This window comes from Citrus clementina, unplaced genomic scaffold, assembly GCF_000493195.1.
Source record: "Citrus clementina cultivar Clemenules unplaced genomic scaffold, Citrus_clementina_v1.0 scaffold_3, whole genome shotgun sequence".
Taxonomy (NCBI): Eukaryota; Viridiplantae; Streptophyta; class Magnoliopsida; order Sapindales; family Rutaceae; genus Citrus; species Citrus x clementina.
In genome coordinates this window covers 49,315,552-49,338,444 of record NW_006262339.1, presented here as the reverse complement: position 1 = coordinate 49,338,444, position 22,893 = coordinate 49,315,552, and the positions used below count along the sequence as shown (strand labels likewise).

The following is a 22,893-nucleotide window of genomic DNA, read 5'->3' as shown; positions in this document are numbered from 1 at the left end:
TATTTAAATCTTATATAATTTTGAATTTGATCGATAGTAAAATGATTTTTATATTAATTTTTTATTTAGCTAATTCGTGGACAAAACATGATTAAAAAATTTTAGCCCGCAAAATAATGGATTGGGTCAAATCCATATCCGATCCACAGACGTATGAATTGGATTTGAATTAAATTTCACCAATTCATGGATTGGATTAGATTCAAAATTTATAATCCGCAAAATCGTAGATCGAATATGAATTGATGTCAGTCCACAAAATCAAATATGTGAACACCCCTAATACATGGTTATAATAACATTACAATCTATAACAAACATGACTTTTAACACCAGAGAGAAGTGATCTATTAATAAAAACTTTCTGATATAGTCACCTTAACCGCAACAACTACTCTCCTCTAATAATTGAAATAATGAATTCTATTTGCAATTTCTCGGCATAAATTGATTTGCTATATATGCTAAATAAAATGCAAACATCATTTGCCTTTACGAAGCACGGTGGACGGAATAATATTAAAAAAATAAATACAAAACTTTCATTATAATAAATCAACAGTGTACAATCAATGAACATTGTTAGATATAAGAGAAAAAAAAAAAAAAAAGAGCACTCGAGAAATTTAACATTTCTCTGTAGATCCCGTACGTGAAGTTCCTTTGCTTCCAAACATAATATATTCTCTATAGCTCCAAAGTTCTACATATGATGAAGGAAGGTGAGTGGTGGTTAGGAAAGCTCAAGTTTGTCATAGAGAAAGGATTTGATAGTAAACTAATGCGACGAAAGTTTAATATTTTATTATTCTGTTGATTATTGAAAGCACCGGAATAAGGAACAGTCTAAATTTACATTAATTTAAAAGAATTCTATAAATCCAGATGATTAAAACTCATTGATTTCATAGAATGTGAGAATTAATTAAACTAAAAAACTCATATATAACTTTGATATTTGAAATATTGTTAAAGTCAAATCTAGAGTTTATTCCAAGAAATAGTCAAATAACAAATAATTAAAGCATGTTTGTAAAAGTTACAAAAGACATTTATTTATACTCACGGCAACTTATTCTAATTTGACTAGGAAATTTATTTGAACTAAAACTCTAAATAGGGAGTTGATTCCTAAGGAGTTTACTCTCTAGAAAATCTAGAGAGTTTGTTGCTATTTTAATAATACTCATACTATATTAATATAATAGCGAAATATTATTTTAGAATGTATGAAAAACTCATATTTACTTTAATACTTTACAATAAATAACTTGGCGGAAATAATTTCATAGAATTAATATAAGTATGTAAGGAACTATCTCTTACAATTGTGTAGCTCCAACTTCCTTTGAAATTTGTGTAGGTAAGTGGCAACCTAAGAAATAAAGCATAAGGTTGAAAATAATGAACTATATGTCCCAAACATGTATGTGCTGCATTGTATAGTACTCTTTGAATATTTGATTGGGAAGTTGGAGAAAAAAAAATGTACGCTAAGAAGAAATTCAGGGAGAATTAAAAATCAAAAGGAGATGTAATAATCAATTAAAGGCCATGGCCCTTCTCAAAAAACAAAAAAAAATAAAAATGAAAGGCCATGGCCCCAAGACGTTAAAAACAATTGAATTTATAACGGTCTGGGCTGAGAGCGAGATCCATTCACTAACGGGCCATTGGTTATGTATGACTTAATAGCTTGGAATTTCTAAGCTAGCTCACGGACTTATATTTTTAAAACCCAAGCAATCAAAGAAACGGCACGGGGGATTTGTTAGCAAATATAAATAGCAATCAATCAAGGAAATAAATTGAAGTCGCGTGCGAGGCCATCTCCCTCTCCAGAGACTGGACCAAACCAAAATAGCCACTGCCCTCACACACCACATCACAGTGAAGAAGGACGATAGAAGTAACAAGCAATTCCTTAACCAAACGAAACCGTAACCCTAAGTCCTAACGCAATGGAACCCGAAGACGAGCAATCGAATTCAATGATGGAGGAGATCTGCTCGAACGGCGGCGAAGAATCGGCGCGTACCAGACCAATCATAAGCGGGGAGCAGCTGGACGTCGAGGCTTACGCGAGCCTGTACCAAGGGAGGACGAAGATCACGCGGCTAATGTTTATCGCCGATCACTGCGACATCGCTTCGATGCAGCTTGAGGCGCTTCGAATGGCCTACGATGAGATTAAGAAAGGCGAGAACACGCAACTTTTCAGAGAGGTTGTGAAGAAGATTGATGGGAGGCTGGGCCCCAATTATGCCATGGACGAGGCTTGGTGCGATTCCGTGGATCGCAGAGCCGAACAGCGCAAGGAGAAACTTGAGAACGAACTCAATGCTTATAGGGTATGGGCCCTTTCACTCTCGTATGAATTTATTATGATTGAAAATAATGTATATTACGATAAATTGTTTATGAAAATCTTGAAAATTATTTCGTCTCTATTAGTGTTCCCATTGGCTGATTTACTTATTTTTAATGGTTAGTAATCTGCCCCTTTGTCCCCTTCAAATTGTGGTTTAATGCGTTTGTAGGATAAGGGTTTCTGTGTTTGTTTATATCTGTTGTTAATATTTAACAAAGTTTGCTGAAGTAAAATGTCATTAATCTGCTACAAAAGTAGAAATTTTATCTTATGTGGCGGCTATAAATCCTTTTTTTTTTTTTAAATCTTTTTGCAGACAAATTTGATCAAAGAAAGTATAAGAATGGGATATAATGATTTTGGAGACTTTTACTATGCTCATGGTGCACTTGGGGATGCTTTTAAAAGTTATGTTCGCACTCGTGATTATTGCACTACATCAAAGCATATTATTCATATGTGTATGAGTGCAATTCTGGTCAGCATTGAGATGGGTCAATTTACTCATGTGACAAGCTATGTCAGCAAAGCAGAACAAACACCTGAGGCTCTTGAACCTGTTACGATTGCAAAACTACGTTGTGCTGCAGGATTGGCTCATTTGGAGGCTAGAAAGTACAAGCTTGCTGCTCGTAAGGTTAGAAAATTCATATGCTGATTTTTTTTATTAATCTAGCAAGCACTACTTAGATGAAATGGGTTCGCCCCCTTTGGCTTTCTTTTGATATTTATTTATGTGGAGAAATTGTACATGTGAAATTCTGAGATTAGCCTTAATTTTTTTATTGGATTTATCTTCTCAATTTGACATTTATCATCTTTCATATGCATGCAGTTCTTGGAAGTGGGTCCTGATCTGGGAAATTCCTATAATGAGGTGATTGCTGCTCAAGATGTTGCAACATACGGGGGACTTTGTGCACTTGCAAGTTTTGATCGGGCTGAGCTTAAGGCATTCGCATCTCTCTCTATTTTATCCATAACTTTGTTTCTATATGATGTGTTAATGCGTGTCTGAGGTATGATTTATTGATTTAATGTTCTTAATTTTGCAGAGCAAAGTTATAGATAATGTCAACTTCCGAAATTTCTTAGAGCTGGTTCCTGAAGTTAGGGAGCTTATTAACGATTTCTACTCTAGGTAAATAGCTCTTTGTTGATTTAGTCTTGGGGCATATTGATATATCGTGGCTTTGTCTATGGTTAAGAGTGAAGCAAGTAGATGGAAACAGTAAATTTAACAGATATATAAAAACTGCATCTGCTGGGCTGTATGAATAAATTGTTCGCCGTTCCATGGTAATACCTTTAAATCTGACATGAAGCAGCTTATTTCATTGTTCTACAATTTTCTTTTTTTCCTTTGCTACTTTTTCTTGAAAGTGAATTGCTAGTTTGGCCAGTGAAACTTTTTGTTGCTAAATTTTATTCCATCAAAGCATTAATGTCTATCCTTATTTGCATCTCCCTCTGTATATCCCGTACTTGTTTGTCATGTGCATTTGGTTTTCTTGGTTTTGCATTTGGAGCACTGTTCTTTTTTTTCGGCCCTCTTTGGTTCTTTAAATTTTCAAATGTTTAGATTCTGGTCTGCCGTCTCCTTGTTGTGATTTGTAATTATTCTTTGCCACTGCAGCCGTTATGCATCATGTCTGGATTACCTTGGAAATCTTAAGGCAAACCTGTTGCTTGATATCCATTTGCACGACCATGTTGAGACGTTGTATGATCAAATACGTAACAAAGCCCTCATCCAGTATACACACCCATTTGTGTCTGTTGATTTGCACATGATGGCAAATGCTTTCAAAACAAGTGTTGCTGGGATAGAGAAAGAGCTTGAAGCCTTGATTACTGACAACCAAATACAGGTGTGCTTCGCGCTACTATTTTTCTGTTTTTCTTGCTCCCGTAGTTAGGTTAAATATGAGAATTTGATTGTGAAAATCTGATTTGCAAATTTTTTAAGGACCTCTTCCACTACCAACACAGGATCAATTCTTATGACCTGATTTGGTTTTGTATCTTTTCTTTTCTTGATTAAGTTATCACATCTTTGCAGGCTCGGATTGACTCACACAACAAGATTTTGTATGCACGACATGCGGATCAAAGAAATGCAACTTTCCAACGGGTTTTACAGACTGGCAGTGAATTTGATCAGGATGTGAGGGCAATGTTACTGAGGGCAAATCTTCTGAAGCATGAATACAATGTTAGGGCTGCTAGGAAACTTTGAATAGGTAGATCTGCTTGCTTAGATTCAATTTTACCTGCCGTTGTCTACTACTATTATTGAAGAAGAAGGGTTCTACGTTATTTTGAAAGAAGATTGGTTGTCCATGGTTGATGGAATTTTGTGCATTTCAGAGTACATTGTGGTGATAATTGTTGTTGTATATGCTGAGATTTATTTGGAGAGTTCAATTATTCGTTTTTTTTTCCCTCTCTCTCCCTCTAAAATCTGTATTGAATATGCTTAAGTTGAGATCAGATGAATATGTTGATTCTTCTGAAAGAAAAATTTGACTGCTTCATTCAGTTTGTAATGTGAAATTATCCCACAGCATTAGGTAAACGAGTGAACGGTCAATGTGTAGTATGATGAATGCTGATGACCCAAAGCGAAGAAACGAAGGGCTGACTAAACGATGTCGTTATTTATTCACTTCAATTTATTAAGGCACTGCTAAGTTTTATAGTACACAATAAATAATCTACGCTAGATTGATTATTCCAAATCTCTGCCGTCAGCGTCCCGGTTCGTTACTCTTGACTCTTGAGCCGGTAGAAAGTAGACAGCTGCCTACCAAATCCGCGTGCTGTTGTTATTATTATTATTAGGACTTATTAGTACTATTATTATTCAAATTAATATTAATTTTGTCACCGTCATGCTGAAGTTAAATCTTCTTACTGGTTACTACTACGCTCCCCTTGTCTCCACTGAACTGATCCACTCAATACTCTCAGACCAATTCCAGATTTCCACTCCCCAAGTCCCGACCATCAATTCATCATCATCTCCTCGAAACAAATAAACCACTCCGGCCATCTCCTTTGGGCTCTGACGATTGAGGAGTTTATCGAATGTGCAATTAAGTGAATCGGATCCTTTACCTGCGGCATGGGACACCTGAATTTACCCGCATCGAAACGCAACGCTCGACAATGGAAACTTCTAGACATCGTCTCCGCCACATTCTTCGGCTTAGTCCTTCTCTTCTTTCTCCTAGTCTTCACTCCACTCGGCGATTCACTCGCCGCCTCTGGTCGCCAAGCACTCCTCATGTCCACGTCGGATCCACGTCAGCGCCAGCGCCTTGTCGCTTTAATTGAGGCTGGTCACCACGTCAAACCCATCGAGTCCTGCCCCGCCGACTCCGTCGATCACATGCCTTGCGAAGATCCCAGGCGAAACAGCCAGCTTAGCAGAGAGATGAATTTTTATCGAGAAAGACATTGCCCTTTGCCCGATCAAACTCCTCTTTGTTTGATTCCGCCCCCTCGTGGTTATAAGATCCCTGTTCCTTGGCCTGAAAGCTTATCCAAGGTATCCATTTCCATTGCCCCCTACCCTCTTTATTTTTATTTATTTCAGGAAAATAGAATTGCATCTAGTGGAGTTGAGTTGAATTGTTATTCCTCAGTGAAGGAACGTCGTGTTATTATTGTGTGTACTGTGCAGATATGGCACGCCAACATGCCATACAATAAAATTGCGGACAGGAAGGGCCATCAGGGATGGATGAAAGAGAGTGGTCCATACTTCACGTTCCCGGGAGGTGGCACCATGTTTGCCGATGGAGCCGACAAATACATTGACAAACTTAAACAGTATATACCTATCACTGGAGGAACTCTGAGGACTGCTCTTGATATGGGATGTGGGGTATGGACTAGGGTTTCTCTTCTTCCTATCTGTTTTTCCTTGTTGGATGTTTTACGATTTGAAGACTTATCTTCTTGCAGGTTGCTAGTTTTGGGGGATCTATGCTTTCGGAGAACATTTTAACCCTCTCGTTTGCTCCTAGGGACTCACATAAAGCACAGATACAATTTGCATTGGAAAGAGGGATACCGGCATTTGTTGCCATGCTTGGCACTCGCAGACTGCCTTTTCCTGCTTTCTCTTTTGATATTGTGCATTGCTCTCGTTGCTTGATCCCTTTTACAGCCTACAGTGAGTTCATTTTGTGTCTTGTGGCTTTGTATTTCAACTCTGCTACTTCCTGCTTGGTGCTTTGGGTTAACTTTGGAATCTCGCTTTGCAGATGCGACTTATCTTATCGAAGTGGATCGATTGCTTCGGCCAGGAGGATACTTAGTCATTTCTGGTCCCCCCGTACAATGGCCTAAACAAGACAAGGAGTGGGCAGATCTCCAGGCTGTTGCAAGAGCCTTGTGTTATGAGTTGATTGCTGTTGATGGAAACACTGTCATTTGGAAGAAGCCTGTTGGAGAATCATGTCTCTCTAATCAAAATGAATTTGGCCTTGAATTGTGTGATGAATCCGATGACCCTAATTATGCATGGTGATGACTAATTCTCCCAGAATGCAGTCTTAGTTTTAAGTTTTTTGTGGAAACTAAACTTCAATATTGCCCCCCTTGTTTTATTGCTTGGATTTTGTATCATGCAAGTGTTTCCGCTGCATAATAGATACCTTAGCTGTCTTGGTATTGATGTAGTCTGTGCTGTTATAATGTTGGTGAAAGGGATCAGTTAACTTACACCTGAAACCTATTAATCTAAGCTTGTTTAATTTGCAGGTATTTCAAGTTAAAGAAATGTGTGAGTGGGACATCTTCTGTGAAGGGAGAATATGCTGTTGGGACTATCCCTAAGTGGCCGCAACGGCTAACAAAAGCGCCTTCCCGGGCATTGGTCATGAAAAATGGGTATGATGTATTTGAGGCTGACTCAAGACGATGGAGGAGAAGGGTTGCTTACTACAAGAATACTTTGAACGTGAAGCTAGGAACTCCAGCTATACGCAACATCATGGATATGAATGCATTTTTCGGAGGTTTTGCAGCAGCACTTACATCTGATCCTGTGTGGGTGATGAATGTCGTACCTGCTCGCAAATCATCAACTCTTAGTGTCATATATGACAGAGGCCTAATTGGAGTCTACCATGATTGGTGAGTCATTGTATACGTTTTTGTCTTCTGTTGGATATAAAACTGTGCACAAGGATAATGGAAGTTATTTGCGTGATGGTTATTATGCGATCAGGTCCTTGAGCCACATGTTTTTGTTGTATTTTTGTTAAGATTGATTGAAGTTTTTTTTTGCTATGATCATGTCCTTTGCCGTGCATTTATATGTAAAATACACTTTTTCTCCAATTTGTAATTCCTCTTGCATGTCCTTATAGGTAGCCAGAAAACCTTCTTTGGTTATTGAATCTTTGATGGCCAAGTAAAATATGTCATGGATTTTAACAGAATTTATGTTTTATTTATTATTGGGCTCAAATTTTCTTCTAGTTCACTGCCATTTTCGTATGGTCATGGACTGGATTAGCTGCTCACATTTTTTAATGGAACTATGTTGTTTATGGGGAACTATTGTTATTTGATTATGTTTTTTATTTATGTTCATAGGTGTGAACCGTTCTCAACATATCCTCGTACTTATGATCTGATCCATGTATCTGGAATCGAATCGCTGATAAAAAATCCAGGCTCCAACAAGAACAGGTATATATGATCTATATACTTATTCTTCAACACTACATATGTGATCTTTATGGTTTATATGGGGAAGTTTGTTACATTCAAACAATCACTTGTGACTTGTGGAGAAGTGTTTTTTTTATTTTTATTTTATTTCTTTCTTTTCTTTATTTAATTGTGACTCTTAAAGGCAATAAGCTATACTTAAATTATACTGAAAAATAAATTGTTATATCATGTCCCATAGGGGTTATTACTGCTAACTGCATAAGTTAAGTGTGGTGTTGACAATTGCATAAGGATTATAAATTCTTCCAATAAAGGCATACTGGTTTGATATTTCCTGTGATGGAGCATATTTAAATTGTAGATTTAACGCTCTCTTTACCCCCAACCCATTATTGGTTAACCGTCGACTCGTCAGAAAAGATTGTTACTGCAGGCATCGACTTCTGGCTGTTTATAAATGAGCAGTATTTGGTAAAGGGATAATTATTGCGTTCTTATAAATTGATAAAATTAACCTTTCCTTACGTTGCAAAATCATGTTATGGATGATTTTGCTAAATTGGACTCCAGTTCTACAAAGTTTACATTCTCATTTTAAGACATGCACCCATATTACAGTTACTTTGTTTCTCCTTAGTCCTAACGTGATGCTTAATCTGAATTTTCTTCTGGCAGCAGATACAGTGCTTAGTCAGCTTTTGACATTATCTGATTTTTTGCTGCTGCAGTTGTAGCTTGGTAGATTTAATGGTGGAGATGGATAGAATGTTGCGGCCAGAGGGAACAGTTGTGGTTCGAGATTCTCCAGAAGTTATTGACAAAGTAAGTCGCATAGCTAATACTGTGAGGTGGACGGCTGCCGTACATGACAAAGAACCTGGATCAAACGGAAGAGAGAAAATTCTTGTTGCAACCAAAAGCCTTTGGAAGCTACCTTCATGATCACACTGACACAGCTTTTGTGAATTTGTAATGTAGGTACTGTTCCCTTCTTTCTTTCTTTTTTTATAAAAAAATTCCCCCTCTTATCTGAAGCCAAGATGTCATCTCAATTGCGTCCAAATGATGCATGTTCTTCATTTGTTTAATTGAATAGTAGCTGATGGATCTGCCAATCCACTGTCTGTGTAAGAAAGAAAACTATAGGTGTCAAGCTTCACTTGCCTCCCTCTTTGGTCGAGGACATTCCATATTTAAGAAACAGTAGGAGTAGAATATGTTAAATAGTATAGAAATGGAAAGACTGTGCAGTGATGTGTTAGCATACACATATATAAGTGGCAATGGTAACATCAGTTTGTTTCAAGTATTGAATTGTAATTTTGATGCTATTTTGGTCTTATTTGGGATTGAGGTTGTAACTTTTAAACTACAACTGCTGGGAGAAAAAAAAAACTATAACTATAAAACAATATTTAATAATATGTAGTAAATATAGATTTTAAATAATAATTTTGATAAAATTATTAAAGATATAATGAATTTTCCATCATACAAGTAAAAAATTATATTAACATAACTTTCAAGTTACAATAGATAGTATTTATTAAATATTTTAATATTGTACCTTAAAAGTTAAAATAGTTCAATCTCAATATGAAACGCACCCTTTATCCATCATAATTGATGCTCTATTGCAATTCATCATATTTTATTATATTTAGTCCCTTGCATGCGTACATTATACACTTGCTTCCCTTTGTGCGAGTGGAAGACCACTGTTTTTTGGCAATATCGTTATAAGTACTAGTGTTGGGAGCTAGTCAGAAGTTACTGTAGAAGCACGCGGGAACTGACTCTGAGTGAGCGCAGCTGATCAGGCTGAAGGTGAAAAGGCTGTCTCTAGGGATTATTTCAAATGGTATTGTGGCCTATGGGCCCTTAAATTTTCTTGTAGTATGATTTAGTAAAATATTATTTTATTGGTCCTGGGGAATTGTTGGAAAATGGAGGAGATAGGAGAGAGAAATAGAAAAATTCTTTGTGGCAAAGCATGAAATGACGTGGCAGGCATGAGATAATTAACATTTGACGGATTTGCTAGATGGGGGGAGGTCATTGGTTTGGTTGTCGCCAGACTAATTCAACAGTTCCTCCCCAACTTCGTGGTTTCTGGAGTCTTAGCTTTCATGAAGTCCTGTGCACTCCGAGTCAGAGTCGGATTTCTGCTGACCTGAACTTGTTCAAAAAATTGTAGTTGCTTGTATGGTTGGTTGGAGCCCCGTGTTGCATGCGCCTGTACTGACTGCCAGTTGAGCTCCTCCACTTGTTCACGTGTAAATCATTTAATGTGATGTGTCTCCTTTTTACATTTATAACTTATTATTATTAAAAATCAGAGCGCTGCAAAGTTGGCTTATTACGTCCAACCGAGAGCTAACGAATTAGAGCCGTTGGATTAGATTTCCTCCCATCCCAAACCTTTCAACCCGGTCAATCAATACTTATCCAATCTAATTATCTAAACCGTCGGTAAGAAATTAAGGGACGCAACAGCTGACTTTAATTGGCCCCAAGTTAGACTTGCTCTAACTTCGCAATAATAATAACCCATGATAAATATTTTAAATAAGAGCAAATTTTTTAGAAGATGCCTACTATTTTGTAAACCCATCTCACATCCAAAAAAATAATTACACTAAGCCTATATTATTTTTAAAAAAAAAAAAATTTAAAGGAAGAAGAAGTTTAAAGTATTAATCATTCAAATCTACTTGAGTTCTGTTGGGATTTTGAATGTACATACGCTTGCAACGCTGCCTATCTACCACTAGATATGAACGACAAGATCCCCATCCTTATTTATCTATATTTATGGAAATTAAAGGAATTTGAAATTGAGTACTATATGACTTAGGGCCAGTATGGTAATGTTATAGTTCTTAAAATAATTATTCTCAGCCGTACTTAAAAATATGCATTTAATTAAACATTTGATAAAATTTACTTTTGGAAGTACCATGAGTTTTAAAAGTAAATTATATGTATTTGGTAAATATTACTGTTAAACTGCAGTAATAATATAAATGATTGAATTGTGCATAATATTTAATAAAATTTATTTAAATATTCATAAATATAATATTTTTTATTGTGTATATATAAAAATTGATTCTCAAAATCAAATTTTTAAAAAATTACTTATTCCCGCTTTTCAAAATATGTTATAGCATGAGATGATTTTACTAAAAGTGATTTATAAAAAAATTTACCGAATATTAAAATTAACTTTTAACTTTTAAAAATTAGTTTTAGTTTTGAATCTTACACAAAAGCAATACTAAACCGACCATTAAGCTGCTACTCTCACCGTGGCGACCGGCGAGAGCAACAATACACGAGTCTAGCCTGGCAATAAGATTTTCTAAAATGAGTAGGGTAGGAAGTTTGGGTACAGGATTATTGTTTTAGCCTTCTGGAGGCCCGGCCCCCCAAGTCCCCAACATCACGGAGTGCACGTGTCCTCCAATCTTCAGAAAGCCCGCTCGTCGTTAGAAGAAATTATAATTTAATATATCAGGCGAAATGATTTTTTCCTTTTCCAGCTAAATAAGCCCAGAATCACTTTCTTCAAATTCATTGGGAAGCTGTATGCGAAACATTAGGCACAAATTGGGTGTTGCTGTAGATATGAGTTATATAATCTACACAAGGGTCGTATAGATTCATCAAAGACGTGTACACATGCTTGCATAGTTGCATGTCAATGTTAATTTGAAATTTATAGAGAGTGTTGAGGAAGAAAGGAATAGTCGTTCCTTTTCTTTTCTACGTAGAAAGCGAGAGGCCATTGCCATAAGTATGAACGCGAGAAAGTTTTTAATTTTCGTGTCATTTTCTGGGTAGAAAGTGAAAGGTGGCTAGCAATCAAAGAGCGCTTAATGTAAACAGAGAGGTGATGTGCTGGAAAACGGTAATAGCATTAATGCAACGGCTATGGCTACGCTGTACATTAACGACCATTTCACTCTCTCTCACTCTACCTGGACTCTTGGAATTTAATTCTTCAAACACATAAAAGAAAATTAAAATTAATCATATATATATAATAACATGTTACGGTGTCCCCTTCACATTACAACCAATATGAGAGCGATAGGTCATGTGCAATGTGGGGATCAAAGTGTGGGACTCTCGACGGCAACGTCATCACCTCCATTTCAGCCTGCTCACTCCCTCTCAGTCTCGTTTAGTTACTCATTCTAGGGTTTTCAATCTCTTTTCCTCATTTTTTACATCACTTTCAAACCCAATTCATAAGGATAGGTTAATGATCGATCAATTATCTCATTATCTTGATAATATCTTGTTTACATTTTTGCATCACTATGGTTATAACTAGTTTTGTCAAAACCTTGTTTGAGTTTTTAAGATAACAACTATCTTTGCTCCATCGGGCATGGCAGAAAGTTGCATTTCTTTTGGCGCTTGAGGGGAGACATATAGAAGAGATTTTTCAAATACAATCATGCTTTATAAGTAATAATATATCATGCTTTTTCATCATGACCATGTATAATTAAGATAATTTTAATTAGTAATTCCTTTGTTTTTATACTTATTATTACATATATTTTTTAGGTCGGCAAACATAGCATGTGCCATTATTTACACTAGCTGTAAACGTTTTATATGAAATAGTCATCAAATGGCGTGTGTATATAGGTACAACTCTTGCTGCAACTCCTCTCCTGCCCTATTGATGATATATAAACTAAATACAATTCCCTAGTTTTCTTATAATAATTTTCTGCTGAGTCGTTGGATTTAGACTGATATCAATATATTTATGTTGATATTAACTTCTTGTATTATTAGTTGGTAAATAGAGTTTAATGCTGGGTATTGTTGGGCATTCAAGTTTCCGTTCAGTTCTAATTAACCGAATTTTTCTTTTCTTTCTAATACTGTCAGCAAATGGAGGATTAAAAGTTTAGTATCAATTAATGATAATGGTGTCACTTGGCTCAACTAGTAAAATCTCACAAGTGATACAAGAGACTTAAGGCTTATTTTATATTAAGGTGATATACCTTTTAAGCCACAACTGTTATGGACAAAAAAAGTTATAGTTATTACGGGCGGGCATATCGGGTTTTGGTTTGAATTTCAACCCGATCGGGTTGGAGAATTGAACCCAATCGGGTTGAAAACACCAACTTGAACCGAACCGAACCAAATTTAATTTTGTTCGGTTCGGGTTCGTAATTCAGATGGGATTGGGTTGGTAATTCGGGTTAAAACGAATTGGAACAATTTAAACCAAAAATTCTACCAAAAACCACTTAAAATCCAAAAATCTCAAATTCAAACATCCTTCACAATATTTCAACAAATCTTTTAAAGTTAATAAAACACAAAACATGTAGTCAAAGAGATTTTTTTTGTTTAATACATATATATATATATATATATATATAGTGTTGTTCCAATCCGGAATCCCGGATTGGAACAATGTCTGGGAGGGAGGCTGGTGGCCTTTGGATTCAAATCCAAATACCTTTTAAGCCACAATTGTTATGGACAAAAAAAGTTATAGTTATTAGGGGTGGGCATATCGGGTTTCAACCCGATCGGGTTGGAGAATTGAACCCAATCGGGTTGAAAACGCCAACCCGAACCGAACACAACCAAATTTAATTCGGTTCGGTTCAGGTTCGTAATTCGGATCGGATTAGGTTAGTAATTCGGATTAATTCGGGTCAAAACAGGTTGGAACAATTTAATCCATAAATTCTACCAAAAACCACTTAAAATCTAAAAATCTCAAATCCAAACATCCTTAACAATATTTCAACAAGCCTTTTTAAAGTTAATAAAATATACAACATGTAGTCAAAGAGAATTTTTTTTGTTTAATACATATATAACTATATATATATATAGTTATTTATTTATTTTTAAAAGACAAAACTTAAAAAAAAATTCGGGTTAAAATGAATTTTAACTCAAATGGGTTGATAGTTTGAATCCGTTCGGGTTGCACAGGTTACCAAATTTCGGGTTCGGTTTAGTTCGGTTCGGGTTAACCCGATCCGAACGCCCACCCCTAATAGTTATAAAATAAAAGTTAGTAGTGTGGGGTTAATATGACTTTTTAACAAAAATTTTGAGAAAACTAATGAAAATATAATAGCTTTTTTCATCATATAAGAGTGAGATAAAATTAAGTTAGCTTCGAAACGAAAGACATAGTGAGATAAAATTAAGTGGGCTTTGAAACGAAAGATATAAGTATTTAGTAAATATTGTATCTTTTAAGATACAAATACCCAACAACATTATCAAATAAGTTCTTAGAATTTGAATTTTTTTTTCCCTAATAAACCTCGGACACCGAGGAAAGCTATCATGTTTGTGTGAGAGTGATAGAGTTTGATTATAGAGTCGAAACCACAAGAACTTTTAAACTACCCCAGAGGCATCATATCAACCATACAACAAGTAAATAATACTATGACACGTAAATATTTATTTTTTAAAAATACTATACAAATGTTTGTTATATTAAATTCAATTATACATATTATACATACATTTACTCGTGACGTATTCTAAAATTTGTCTGCAACCACTTATCATATTTAATGGTTTCGTCATTTGTTATTCTTTGACAAAAGACAGAAAACAAAAACAATACCTTCATTGTGTTGATATTTCTGTAATAAGTTACGGATATATATAGATAGACGCGCACTAACAATTTCAAGTTGTCTCGGCTCTTGAGCTATTATTGTTGTTATTATTAGCTAATGAGTCTTCTATTAATATTCATTCGGCAGCTTAATTATCCCGTGTAAGCAACGCGTGATAGGTACATAAAGAGCCAAGCCCCCCCAAAAAAAAAAAAAAAATATAGTTTACAACATTATAAATTCATCTTGAAATTTAATAAATTCTGAAATTCTTGAATTAAAAGGTGACTAGAGAGCAGGGTAACACTGATTTAAGTTATTTTTATAAATATTTAAATTCTTAACGTATAACTGATTATTGATTAGGCATCTGCTAAGTTACGTTATATCTAACTTACAACAAGTTAAAAATAGTAATTTTAAACAGGAGATGGTAGTATGTGAAATAAGTGGAAGGTCATGGATATCTACATATGATTTTATTGTAAATTACATTATATTGATTATCATTTATTCACACAACAAATGATTGATTAATCACATGCATTTGCTTCGTCATAATTGTCAATAATAATGCGCATGCGAATTTGTATCAGACACTGTATTTAATACAACACAATAACACAGAGCAGTAATTAATTAAAAGTCCAAAACAGATTTTTGAAAATTACGGCTTTTGGGATGGTAATTAAGAATATTTAATTGCAGATTTCTTTGTTATCCTGTTGGAAATAATTAAAATCGGCGTTAAATCCCAATTATGTTATGCATGAATTTACTCCAAACCTCCAGCGTAATAACGCCCATATTTATTCCAACAAATCTTTCATTATGAACAGAATAATCATTAGAAATATCTGCGACTCGAAATTTTTTACAGAAGAAGAATGATGAAATTCAAATAACATTAATAAAAAAAATGCTCAAGTTTGTTACATTTACAATGAAGTGATTGGATATGACTTTAATTGCATTCTTAATTAGACATTGTTGGTTTGGTTAATCATATATACTAGTTAAAAAGCAAAATTAATGTGAATGTGATAAAAAAAACCATTATCACTTTACACTGAATTGTGTGCATATATAAAATAATTGTTGCATCACTCAAAATTTTTAGACACTGGCGGTACCCTATATTTGGATCACATATTATTTTCCAGAAATTATTGTGCGGTGGAAACAGTATATTTCAATAACACATAAGGTTACACTTATAATTTACAGCATTGGACCGACACACATTCATCAATTTTAATTAAACGTGATTTAAATCATTAACATTCATGAGTGTGATATCGTAGGATACTATATACAGATATGAGTCATAAATAATAAAGTAGACACTGTATCTCAGTGTTATCTTTATTTCCATTATTAAGGGCTTAGATTAGCTGTAATGTTATTTTAGAGAGATTCTCCGAATTTGGTAAAAATATTTGTCCAAATGAGCAAAGGAAAAATCAATAAATTCCCTTATTTAATAAACACTTCAATCAATTCTGGATTCATTCACAAAACATAATAACAATAAGAACAAAAAAGTTGAAAACAATTCAAAATTTGCTTTCAATAATTCCTTTCTGATTAGGTTTGCATTGCTGATGATCAGTGGCCTCGTCGTCATCCACTTTACAGTTAACAGGTTAGTTCAGAAAGCCCTAATTTCATTTTTTGCCCATAATAAAAGTAACCTCATTGTACTTAGTACTTAGTACAGATACCAACGTGGGTTAATTCCAACCAAGAAAAAAAATAAAAAAAAAAAAAAAAGATACCAACGTGGGTAAAATAAAAAGATTTTTAATTTATTATTATTATTTTTTAACTATTGTAATTTTAAGACAAGTGAAGGCCAATGGATCAGAAGTAGCTGATTAATTCAACGCAACACTTTTGTCTGTGTTGTTCTGCAAACTCGTTACAGTGACCTAGAGAAAGAAAAGAAAAAGTTTTCACTTTGACTGTCAATCACTGACTTTTGTTTAAAATAAATAAATAAAACAGTGATTGAGAGAAAAGTGAAAGGGGAAAAACGAAAGAGTCAACCGACCCTTTTTGGTGGTATGTATTTGTAAGGCTTCGATGAGTCCACATATTGCGTTTTATCTTCAACCCTTTTATTTTGTTTTGCATTTGCCTCTCTCTCTTCTCCTCTTTCTTTCTCTCTGTGCAAATCTTTAATCCCATTTCGTTTTCTTTCTCCCTTTTTTTTTTTCTATATATAATATTAGTACTAACATTTATTAATTTTCATCAAATCTTTGAAGCTGCTTCTAGGAGCGTTTGTTTAAACATAGTTTATAGACAGTCATTAGTGAAGCAAGCATGCAGAGACGGGAACGAGATATATTATATACTTATAGCACTGAGTTTGCCAAAACTAGGGTTCCTAGTTAAGCTAGAGCTGGTCTCAGTCACCAGAACAAGCTTGTTTAGTTATCAAAGAGAGACGGTTAGAGAAGGAAGTGCTAAGCGGCCTTAATTTTGCTTTGCCTTCTTTCTCTTTCTTTCTCTTTTTTTTTTCTCCTCTCTTTCTAATAGAGCTTGAGCTTGAGCTAGAGGAAGTTGGAGGGGCTTCTATCCTTTTTTCTCCTCTATTTCTCTCTCATATCTTATTTTATTTTACTTTCGGTTGATGAAGCTAGCTAAAGAGTGAATGAAAGTCTTTGTAAATTTGTAGAGAAGGAGAAGAAGAAGAAGAAAAGAAAAAAAAATAGTATTTTGATGAGTTTTGGAGGTTTTCTTGAGAATAATATTAGTACTAGTTCTGGTGGTGGCGGTGCAAGAATCGTTGCTGATATCTCGTATACTAACAACGACAACAACAACAACAACAATATGCCCACCACTACCACACTTGCTCATCCTCGCCTTCTCAGCAGTACTCCTCAGCCTCTCTCCAAATCCATGTTCAATTCTCCTGGCCTCTCACTTGCCCTTGTAAATCACTCATCTCTCTCTCTCTTGGACTGGTACTGTGTTTTGTTTGCTTATAACTCTTGAATTGACCGATGATGATCCCATCTGTCTGGGTTTGTGATCTTGTTTTTCAGCAGCAACCGAATATAGACAATCAAGGAGGGGGGGATTTGCAACTGCAAAGAATGGGTGAAAGTTTTGAAGGGATAATTGGGAGAAGAAGCAGAGAAGATCTCCTAGAACACGAAAGCAGATCTGGAAGCGATAATATGGATGGAGCTTCTGGTGATGACCTTGATGCTGCCGACAACCCTCCCCGGAAAAAGAGATACCACCGACACACTCCTCAACAAATCCAAGAACTTGAATCGTATGATATACACATATGATTGATTCATGCAGTATATAATAATAATAAAAAATCAATCTTTTTTGTTTTGTGATTTTTTTATTTTGTTTGTTTTTCGGGTGTGCGCGCAGTTTGTTCAAGGAGTGTCCTCATCCTGATGAGAAACAAAGACTGGAACTCAGCAAAAGACTTTGCTTGGAAACCAGACAAGTCAAGTTCTGGTTCCAAAATCGCCGTACCCAAATGAAGGTAAAAATTAAGACTTTTTTTTTTTTGGGGTCTTACGTGATGTTGTTGGGTCTGATTTATCTTGGTGTGTTTTGGTGGCTTTGTGGTGCACCAGACTCAATTGGAACGCCACGAGAACTCGTTGCTCAGGCAAGAAAACGACAAGCTTCGAGCTGAAAACATGTCCATTAGAGATGCAATGAGAAACCCAATTTGCACCAACTGTGGCGGTCCTGCAATAATTGGTGATATTTCTCTTGAAGAGCAGCACTTGAGGATCGAAAATGCCCGTTTAAAGGATGAGTTAGATCGAGTTTGTGCCCTTGCCGGCAAGTTTTTGGGGCGACCAGTTTCTTCAATGGGTCCTCCTCCAATGCCAAACTCAAGTTTAGAACTTGGTGTTGGTACCATTAATGGTTTTGGTGGTTTAAGCAGTACCGTGACCACAACATTGCCTGCTGATTTTGGAACTGGGATTTCTAATGCCTTGCCAGTTGTTATGCCTCCGAACAGATCAGGTCCCGGCGTTACAGGCCTCGATAGATCCATTGAAAGATCAATGTTTTTGGAGCTTGCTTTGGCTGCCATGGATGAATTGGTTAAAATGGCTCAAACTGATGAACCCCTTTGGATCAGAAGCTTTGAAGGATCAGGAAGACAAGTGCTGAACCATGAAGAATACTTGAGAACTTTCACTCCGTGCATTGGCTTGAAACCTAATGGCTTTGTCACGGAGGCTTCTAGGGAGACTGGCATGGTCATCATCAACAGCTTGGCTCTTGTTGAAACTTTGATGGACCCAGTAAGCAGTTTACTTAAGTTCTTTTTCACCTTCTTTCAATTTTAAACATTAATTACTTTTTCTAATGTCATTTTATTATTCTGATAGAATCGATGGGCGGAGATGTTTCCTTGTATGATTGCCAGAACTGCAACAACTGATGTGATATCAAGTGGCATGGGAGGAACAAGGAATGGGGCACTCCAGTTGGTAGAATTTTACAACTCAATAATTAATGAGCATTTAATCAATTACTTTCTTCTTATTATTCTTGTTTATAAAAAAATAAAAATAAAACTTTTTTTTTCCTTTTTGGAGATGCATGCCGAGCTTCAAGTACTATCACCTTTGGTCCCCGTACGTGAAGTTAATTTCCTCCGCTTTTGTAAGCAACATGCTGAAGGTGTATGGGCTGTCGTTGATGTTTCCATTGACACCATCCGAGAAACTTCTGGTGCTCCAGCTTTTGTTAATTGTAGGAGGCTTCCTTCTGGCTGTGTTGTGCAAGACATGCCTAATGGCTACTCAAAGGTGATTTATTATTAACCAAAATTTTGCAGTTTGCTTATACGATTTCTTAGTATTCATCACTTATTGTGCTTTTTCCCAAGTAGGCCTTCAATTTCACTTTAGTCTTAAATGAAGTTTGTTGGACACTTGAGCTTAGTTCAGTGCATTTACTTTGGGAGTAAAACACCAGGTCAAAAAGAATCATGGGCATTTGCATTCCCAATCAAAATTGAGAAGCTCATGCATCAAAGAATTTTGTTTGTCTAGTGATTTCTCTGTGTATCCCCCACGCTGTCAGTGCCCTAATTTGCTTCCCCAACATTATATTATCAGGGAATCTGAACCTTCCTAAAGCGTTATTTAATTTCCTGGATGCTTCCTATTGTGCTTCCAATATATATATATAGTTCATATTTCAAGTTTCAACAATGGGTTTGCTTAATCATATTAGAATAATGAATCGTACCGCAGCAAATCGAGGATGAATCACTATTTTATTGAATAGAAGTCTCTATTTTTCCTTATATTTTGTGCCTTGAATTGAACACATTAATTTCATATCCTTGTATGTAAAAGGGGTCCTTGATATTATCAACTTTGATTGAACAAAATACACATTTTATGTTTCTATTCCTATCTTTGATGCCATCTCGGTTTCCCTCAATTGCTATATTTCAGCCATGTCACCTGGGTCGAGTCTCATGATGTGTTTGTTTTTCTAATCAATAGGACCTTGCTACTTGCTAGTCAAATTCCAAGACTGGCTATTCTGTTTTCCTGTACGTGTACGGTGTACCTAAAAGCTCGAGTAGACATTAGTACACATCTCGATGTCACTTGCCACGGTGTAATCTGTTCCTTCAAAATCTTGAGAAAACTTTACGTACACCAATATTTTATGCAGCCTACACAATGCCTACATTATTTCGTTTTCTTTAATTGAGCCTAGATTCTTGAGCCATTTTCCGAGATTTGCATCTCATATTTTTATTCATTTATCAAGCACATTATTATAAGCTCATAGTAAACTGACAAAATAGCTACAAATTAAGGTTTAAATTAATCATATTTATATTAAGTTTGACTGGTATGCATTTTAAGTGTGTGTATATATATATATATATAAATATGTGATGGGTGGAATTTAGTGTCCACAATATGAATATTAATATTTATAAAAATAAATAAGTTGCAGGTGACATGGGTTGAGCATGCAGAATACGATGAAAGCCAAGTCCACCAACTCTACAAACCCTTGATAATCTCCGGAATGGGCTTCGGCGCCCAACGGTGGGTCGCCACCCTTCAAAGACAATGCGAGTGCCTAGCCATTCTCATGTCCACCAGCGTCTCCGCCAGAGATCACACCGGTATATATGACATTAACACTCTCTAAATATCGGCACCCTGTTCATGTATGATACAAGAATTGATTATAGTGATGTTATTATGGTTGAACATGTAGCAATAACTGCGGGTGGGCGACGAAGCATGTTGAAGCTAGCACAGAGAATGACTGATAATTTCTGCGCTGGGGTGTGCGCTTCAACTGTCCACAAATGGAACAAGCTCAATGCTGGCAATGTCGATGAAGACGTTAGGGTTATGACCAGAAAGAGCGTTGACGATCCCGGTGAGCCTCCAGGCATCGTGTTAAGCGCTGCCACCTCCGTTTGGCTGCCGGTGTCTCCTCAAAGACTCTTCAATTTTCTACGTGATGAGCGGCTTAGAAGCGAGTGGGATATTTTGTCGAACGGTGGGCCCATGCAGGAGATGGCCCACATTGCTAAAGGACAAGATCACGGCAACTGCGTCTCCCTTCTACGTGCTAGTGTAAGTAATCTCTCCCATCTCTAAAAATCTCATTTTCTTTTTCTCATTGCTATTTTCATGTGGGCAGTGGGTGCAACAGCAAGGTTGAATTATTTTTCTGACGAAATTGTCACTTCGATGTCAACCAATTTTAGTTTGTCCCGTAGAGATAAAAGGTTAAATTGAAAGGACAAAGTTTAGAATTTGGCAGTATCTGTTGGCAGGAGATAGATAGAGAAAGAGAAAGCACTTTTCCCTTCTTCTCTTTTTTTTTTTGGAAGCATTAAAAAGTCAAAATATAGGACACATGCTAGCTTTCTTGATTGTTCTGACCTCATCGTTTTTGTAGATAAAAGTGTTTCTTATTATTTTTTTTCCCTGAACAGGGTTTGACTCTCGGATGCTGTAAAGATTTCACCACTGACATGTAAAATGGTTAAAATGGCAAATCATGTAATTTCGATGAATACGAGGGTTAACGAAACGTCATGTTGTTTTGCAGGCCATAAACGCAAACCAGAGCAGCATGTTGATACTACAGGAGACATGCACAGACGCCGCTGGGTCGCTTGTCGTCTACGCGCCCGTTGACATCCCGGCCATGCACGTGGTGATGAACGGTGGTGATTCTGCCTACGTGGCTCTCCTTCCTTCTGGATTTGCAATTGTTCCAGATGGTCCAGACTCACGAGGGCCCCTGGCTAATGGCCCCACAAGTGGGAATGGGAGCAACGGTGGGTCACAGAGAGTGGGTGGCTCGCTTTTAACAGTGGCCTTCCAAATCTTGGTGAATAGTCTTCCGACGGCCAAGCTTACGGTAGAATCTGTGGAGACGGTCAACAATCTAATATCATGCACTGTTCAGAAGATCAAGGCCGCTCTTCAATGTGAAAGCTGATACGATAATGGAGTTGGTGTTTGGTTTTTTAACTTGACACGATGGGGTGTTTTGCTTTGTGCATGGCTACGGTTAATTGTAGCTAATCACGTGGCTTGTGAATTGTGGTGAACAGAGAGAGAGAGAGAGAGAGACAGCTTTGGTACGTGGGCGCGTGTGACAGTGTGTTTGCTTTGCTTCGGGGGTGTTGAGTCAAGAACGAACCGCGCGTGGAAACTCCTTGCATGGTGATGAGGATGGGGCTGAGTCACGGACTCGAGCAGAGACTATTCTTAACACAAGGCAAGGGTGGTGGTTCGGGTATTGACTCAGGTCAACCCCTTTATGAATTGTCAAAAAAACAAAACTGAAATGAAGTTTGAAGTATTCCTTTGTGCAATTTAAATTTAACTATTTGCTTTCGGTTTCATTTTTCCAAATGTTGAACTTGAACTGAACTCCCTGTAACGACTTGGTGACCATGTTAGCTAATGTTGTTGTTGGGTGCTCAATTGACTGGTTTTAATTTCATTTAAGTAATTTTTTTCTTTTGGATTGCGCCGGTGATGCATGTAGAACACGCGCCTAGGGGTGCAAATGGGCGGGCCGGTTTGGATCTTGTGATTATATCGAAGCATTTTGTGGTGGGAAGAGAGTGGAGAGTGAACTGTGTGGGGTGGCTGGCTCTGCAAGCATTAAATGAGAAAACAGATG

At 36.4% G+C, this 22,893-nt stretch overlaps 3 protein-coding genes across 4 annotated transcripts; all 3 read left to right on the top strand.

Moving 5' to 3' along the window:
* Positions 1-1,818: 1,818 nt before the first annotated feature.
* Positions 1,819-4,813, top strand: LOC18049905 (COP9 signalosome complex subunit 1). Its single transcript, XM_006445083.2, has 6 exons — positions 1,819-2,351; positions 2,688-3,008; positions 3,207-3,323; positions 3,427-3,512; positions 4,008-4,242; positions 4,434-4,813. Exons 1-6 carry the CDS (start codon positions 1,962-1,964, stop codon positions 4,608-4,610), a joined length of 1,326 nt encoding a protein of 441 aa, XP_006445146.1. The 5' UTR covers positions 1,819-1,961; the 3' UTR covers positions 4,611-4,813.
* A 435-nt stretch (positions 4,814-5,248) lies between these two features.
* Positions 5,249-9,374, top strand: LOC18049904 (probable methyltransferase PMT13). The gene is made up of 7 exons (XM_006445082.2): positions 5,249-5,924; positions 6,060-6,263; positions 6,344-6,554; positions 6,646-6,907; positions 7,145-7,519; positions 7,985-8,080; positions 8,794-9,374. The coding sequence occupies exons 1-7, from the start codon at positions 5,499-5,501 to the stop codon at positions 9,005-9,007; spliced, it is 1,788 nt and encodes a 595-aa protein (XP_006445145.1). The 5' UTR covers positions 5,249-5,498; the 3' UTR covers positions 9,008-9,374.
* A 7,481-nt stretch (positions 9,375-16,855) lies between these two features.
* Positions 16,856-22,727, top strand: LOC18049903 (homeobox-leucine zipper protein ANTHOCYANINLESS 2). Of its 2 annotated transcripts, none has more exons than XM_006445078.2 (9): positions 16,856-17,643; positions 17,760-17,992; positions 18,103-18,220; positions 18,315-19,001; positions 19,089-19,190; positions 19,299-19,511; positions 20,686-20,860; positions 20,956-21,323; positions 21,805-22,727. In XM_006445078.2, exons 1-9 carry the CDS (start codon positions 17,428-17,430, stop codon positions 22,198-22,200), a joined length of 2,508 nt encoding a protein of 835 aa, XP_006445141.1. In that variant the 5' UTR covers positions 16,856-17,427; the 3' UTR covers positions 22,201-22,727. The 2 variants fall into 2 exon arrangements, with proteins under 2 accessions (XP_006445141.1, XP_006445143.1); XM_006445080.2 differs by having other exon boundaries at positions 17,757-17,992.
* The last annotated feature ends 166 nt before the right edge of the window (positions 22,728-22,893 follow it).

Bases quoted from the DNA above. Each gene is read 5' to 3' on its own strand.
- LOC18049904 (XM_006445082.2), top strand. From the start codon at position 5,499: ATGGGACACCTGAATTTACCCGCATCGAAACGCAACGCTCGACAATGG. The intron at 5,925-6,059 runs GTATCCATTTCC...TGTACTGTGCAG, and splicing joins GGCCTGAAAGCTTATCCAAG to ATATGGCACGCCAACATGCC. The intron at 6,908-7,144 runs GTGATGACTAAT...TTTAATTTGCAG, and splicing joins GATGACCCTAATTATGCATG to GTATTTCAAGTTAAAGAAAT.
- LOC18049905 (XM_006445083.2), top strand. From the start codon at position 1,962: ATGGAACCCGAAGACGAGCAATCGAATTCAATGATGGAGGAGATCTGC. The intron at 3,009-3,206 runs GTTAGAAAATTC...ATATGCATGCAG, and splicing joins ACAAGCTTGCTGCTCGTAAG to TTCTTGGAAGTGGGTCCTGA. The intron at 3,324-3,426 runs GCATTCGCATCT...TTAATTTTGCAG, and splicing joins TTGATCGGGCTGAGCTTAAG to AGCAAAGTTATAGATAATGT.
- LOC18049903 (XM_006445080.2), top strand. From the start codon at position 17,428: ATGAGTTTTGGAGGTTTTCTTGAGAATAATATTAGTACTAGTTCTGGT. The intron at 18,221-18,314 runs GTAAAAATTAAG...GTGGTGCACCAG, and splicing joins ATCGCCGTACCCAAATGAAG to ACTCAATTGGAACGCCACGA. The intron at 19,191-19,298 runs GTAGAATTTTAC...TCCTTTTTGGAG, and splicing joins GGAATGGGGCACTCCAGTTG to ATGCATGCCGAGCTTCAAGT.